The sequence below is a fragment of the Lupinus angustifolius genome, chromosome LG03 (genome assembly GCF_001865875.1).
Source record: "Lupinus angustifolius cultivar Tanjil chromosome LG03, LupAngTanjil_v1.0, whole genome shotgun sequence".
Classification (NCBI taxonomy): Eukaryota; Viridiplantae; Streptophyta; class Magnoliopsida; order Fabales; family Fabaceae; genus Lupinus; species Lupinus angustifolius.
The window spans coordinates 2248651-2253319 of NC_032011.1; the positions used below are offsets into that span (position 1 = coordinate 2248651).

General features: G+C 39.7%; 1 protein-coding gene and 1 long non-coding RNA gene across 2 annotated transcripts; one reads left to right on the forward strand and one right to left on the reverse strand.

Moving 5' to 3' along the window:
- LOC109343004 (leucine-rich repeat extensin-like protein 4) lies at positions 1294–4356 on the forward strand. Its single transcript, XM_019581103.1, has 2 exons — positions 1294–2849; positions 3039–4356. The coding sequence occupies exons 1-2, from the start codon at positions 1508–1510 to the stop codon at positions 3725–3727; spliced, it is 2031 nt and encodes a 676-aa protein (XP_019436648.1). The 5' UTR covers positions 1294–1507; the 3' UTR covers positions 3728–4356.
- On the reverse strand, positions 2906–3347 carry LOC109343007. Its single transcript, XR_002107146.1, has 3 exons — positions 3270–3347; positions 3171–3239; positions 2906–2951 (listed from the first exon to the last, which is right to left on the reverse strand). It is a non-coding gene; the product is annotated as an uncharacterized LOC109343007 (long non-coding RNA).

Genomic DNA, 4669 nt, shown 5'->3' on the forward strand with positions numbered 1-4669 from the left:
TGAATGTGTCGCCGGTCAACTCTCCGGAATTTGGTACTACCGACTGGCACTATAAAATTCGTCAATCATGCTAACAGCTTTCTATTTTTTATAATTTTTAAAATAACGAAGACGCTATTAACTAGTGTGTGAGTTACAACAACTACAAATATATAGAAAATAAGAATTGATAATGGTGGAAACCAATGATGATTAATGAAATATTTTGTAGGAATATGGTTGGTTCTCATTTTTGTCACTCAATGCTTTATCCTTCTCTCCGCGTCCGCGCCTGCCACTTTATTCAACTTGACAACTAAGCTCAATTCATATTGGCTGGTTAACAAAATCTTTCTTAATAAATATCACAAAATACTTTATATATTGTCTAAGAATTCTTGTATGCCAATACTTGTAAAGTCGATAAATATATGATTTAACAGTTTCCTAATAAAATTATGATATTGGATACCAAAACATAATTGAATTATCGATGAACATATTTAGAAAATTTATTGTGTATCTAACTTTAATTTAAGTTAAAAGGCATTATAATAACTATATTTAGTTTATATGTTACATATCTACCTCATTAAGAATTTTTTTGGAGTTAAGTATAGTGTATGAAAACATATTTTTGAAAGAGTTAACTATACGTGATTTGTATCAATATTTTATAGAGATTAACCTATTGTTTGGATAAAACATTTTACATGTTCAATATATCATTTATCATCTATATTTATTATTTTTATTTTGAAGTTAATGATATAAATATATAATAATATGTGCTGATGATATAAAAACTCTTACGAATATATATATATTAAACTCTAATTTTTTTTAAGAAATAGTCATGACTAATATATAATATATTTAAAATATAAAAATCTATTAAATTATTAGTGCATAGGTATTTTCTTATGATAAATACTTATTGTGTAAAGAATAAAAGAGATTATAATCTTAACCAACTAATAATATAAGTTAGAATATACTCCAACTTGTTTGCTTAAAAAATAGTAATGTATATAATAAATATGTTACAAAATGAGAATAATTAGTTAAAAATAAAAGTATACCATAGTCCATAGACATGGTAATTAACTTGTTTATTTATGTACATATTTATGAAGTTTTTACTTATAGACATGATACCATATAACAAACTCCAATGTTGGTTTATACATGATTAGTGTGGCTTCCAATTTTGAATACATCAAATCTAAATTATAAAAAAAATAGAAAAAGAAAATTTGGTGGGGTTTGAGCTGTGATATAGCTGTCCTTTGATGCATTATTTCAGTCATGCCCACTCTCTCTTTCTCTCTCACCACAACTCAGTCTTATACACTCCTCCCTCCATTCTCCTCAGATCTCATCATTCCAATACAACAATAACACTTTCCCAAACCAAACCACTACTATCCTTATCTTCATTATCCCCATTTCTTATTCCTTTTCATTACATAATAATATTATTATTACTTACAAACATACATGTTTTGTGTTATGTGAGTGAGATGAGATGAAGAAGAAAACATTTTCCCCTATTCTCTTACTCCTTTTCATTCCTTTCTTGTTTCAAACCACATTCTCATTCTCTTTTTCCAACTCTCAATCTTTCACTGTTAACCATGGATCCCTTACGGACTCAGAACTCTCTTATATCACACAGCGTCAGCTTCTCTATTACAAAGACCAGTTTGGTGATAGAGGAGAGAATGTTACTGTAGACCCAACCTTGGTCTTTGAGAACAACCGCATCAGAAATGCTTACGTGGCACTTCAGGCGTGGAAGCAAGCTATTTTCTCTGATCCTCATAATCTAACGCTGGATTGGGTGGGATCTGATGTGTGTAACTACACGGGGGTGTTCTGTGCACCTGCTTTGGATAACCATAAGATAAGGACGGTTGCTGGAATCGACCTTAACCATGGTGACATTGCTGGTTATTTACCGGAGGAGCTTGGGCTTCTAACGGATCTTGCGCTTTTCCATATTAATAGTAACCGCTTCTGTGGAACGGTTCCGAGAACGTTTGAGAAGTTGGTGATTCTGTTTGAGTTGGATCTGAGTAATAACCGCTTTGCTGGGAAGTTTCCGGCGGTGGTGTTACGGTTACCGAAGCTGAAGTTTCTGGATCTGAGGTTTAATGAATTTGAAGGAACGGTGCCGAAGGAGTTGTTTGATAAAGACCTGGATGCGATTTTCATTAATGATAATCGGTTTGTGTTTGATATTCCTGAGAATTTCGGGAATTCACCGGTGTCGGTGATTGTTCTGGCGAACAACCGTTTCCATGGTTGTGTTCCGTCGAGCCTTGGAAACATGTCGAATCTGAATGAGATTCTTTTGCTGAACAATGCGCTTCGTTCGTGTTTTCCTCAGGAGATTGGGCTTCTGAAGAATCTTACGGTGTTTGATGTTAGCTTCAACCAGCTCTTGGGACCGTTGCCTGAGAGTCTCGGAGGAGCGGTGAGTTTGGAGCAGCTTAATGTGGCGCATAACTTGCTCTCTGGAGTGATTCCGGCGAGTGTATGCAATCTTCCGAATCTTCAGAATTTTACTTATTCTTATAACTTTTTCACTGGAGAGCCACCCAAGTGTTTGGCTTTGGCGGCGTTTGATGATCGGAGGAATTGTATTCCGGCGAGACCACTGCAACGGACTGAGAGGCAATGTAAGTCATTTTTGTCAAAACCTGTGGATTGTAACTCTTTTAGGTGCAAGCCTTTTGTTCCTTCCTTGCCCCCTCCGCCGGTTGCACTTCCTCCACCTGTTCCCAAGTCCCCGCCTCCGCCAGTATATTCACCGCCGCCACCTCCACCAGTATATTCACCTCCACCACCTCCACCGGTATATTCACCCCCACCACCACCACCAGTGTACTCACCCCCACCACCACCACCAGTGTACTCACCCCCACCACCACCACCACCACCGGTATATTCACCTCCACCACCCTCACCTCCACCACCATCGCCGCCGCCACCCTCACCTCCACCACCCTCACCTCCACCACCATCGCCGCCGCCACCAGTATATTCACCTCCACCACCTCCACCGGTATATTCACCTCCACCACCACCACCTTCCTCACCCCCACCGCCAGTAATTTCACCGCCTCCACCTTCACCACCACCACCAGCACCCGTATACTGTGTCCGATCTCCACCGCCCCCACCACCAAATTCACCACCCCCACCCCCACCAAATTCACCACCACCACCGGCTCCTGTATTCTCCCCACCACCTCCTGTATCTTACTACTATAACTCACCACCACCACCGTCACATTCACCCCCACCCCCATCACCACCACCTCCATCACATTCGCCTCCACCACCACCTCCACACTCACCACCACCACCACCAGTTTATCCCCATTTGTCACCACCACCTCCGCCCCCAGTTCACTCTCCACCTCCACCCCCACTCCCATCTCCACCTCCACCGCTCTATTCACCCCCACCACCACCTCCTTGTATAGAACCACCACCACCATCTCCACCACCTTGTGTAGAACTCCCACCACCCCCACCACCCCCACCATCACCACCACCTTGTGAAGAGAACTCACCACCCCCATATGCAACACCTTACCTGCCACCACCATCACCATCACCACCAGTTCAATACAATTCACCACCGCAGTCACCACCACCCGCACCTGTATATGAAGGGCCATTGCCACCAGTTATTGCAGTCTCATATGCATCACCTCCTCCTCCACCCTTTTATTGATTCTTTTGAGAACTTGTCTCCTCTAACCCCTTTTCCCTCTACCAACAACAACCAAAAAAGTTCACATTTTTATTATTTTGGTGGCCATTTCTTTTGTACCCTCTTCCTCAATTGTGCGATTCTCGTCGCTTGTGGAGGAAAAATAAACAAAGAGAACGACAAGGGTTTGTTCTTAGTTATAATTATGATCAATTGTGGGTCAAGGAAAGCAGAGAAGAGGTTAAAGTGGATTGAGGTAAGAGGAGAAAGTTTCTCCCATATTGATTTGAATTGTTATGATGGATATTCCAGTTGTGAAATAAAAATGGCAGAGAAAGAGTAGGTTGCAGAGAAAAGAAGAAAAAAAATGTATGTATAGGGATAAATTTGGAGACCATAATTCATGGCTGCAGAGACAGTAGCAGTTATCTTCAGCTGCTGCTGTTGCTGCTTGTTTGTGGGGTTTATTGTTATTGTCTCTCATATACTTTTAATTTTTTTTAATTTTTGTTTCTTTTGTTTTGCAATTTATAGTATTATTTATGAACAATTTCACCTGTATTGATGTTCTGAATCGAGGTAATTCCTTTATCATCAGTGTCTCAAATCTGTCTCTCTGCTATGATAATGTTAATGTGTGTTTCAATCAATCTGCATTAACATTCTTTATCTCTAAATCCATATGCAAATGTTGTAAATGTTGTTAATATGATAAACTCTCTATCTCCTATGATACCATTATATGCTTTATCTTTGCACCACTCGGAGGAATAGCCTCATGTGTTCTTGTAGTTTTTTTTTGGTACTACCAAAGGTAAGAAACTAATTTATTTCGGGGTTTGTGGCGGTCTTTCCCAACAAATGTCGCTCACAGGAATCAAATCATCGATCTTAGGGATCTAGTGAGGGTTTACATCACTGTATCAATGTTTTGTTGATATGTGTTCTTGTAGTTGACTGAGG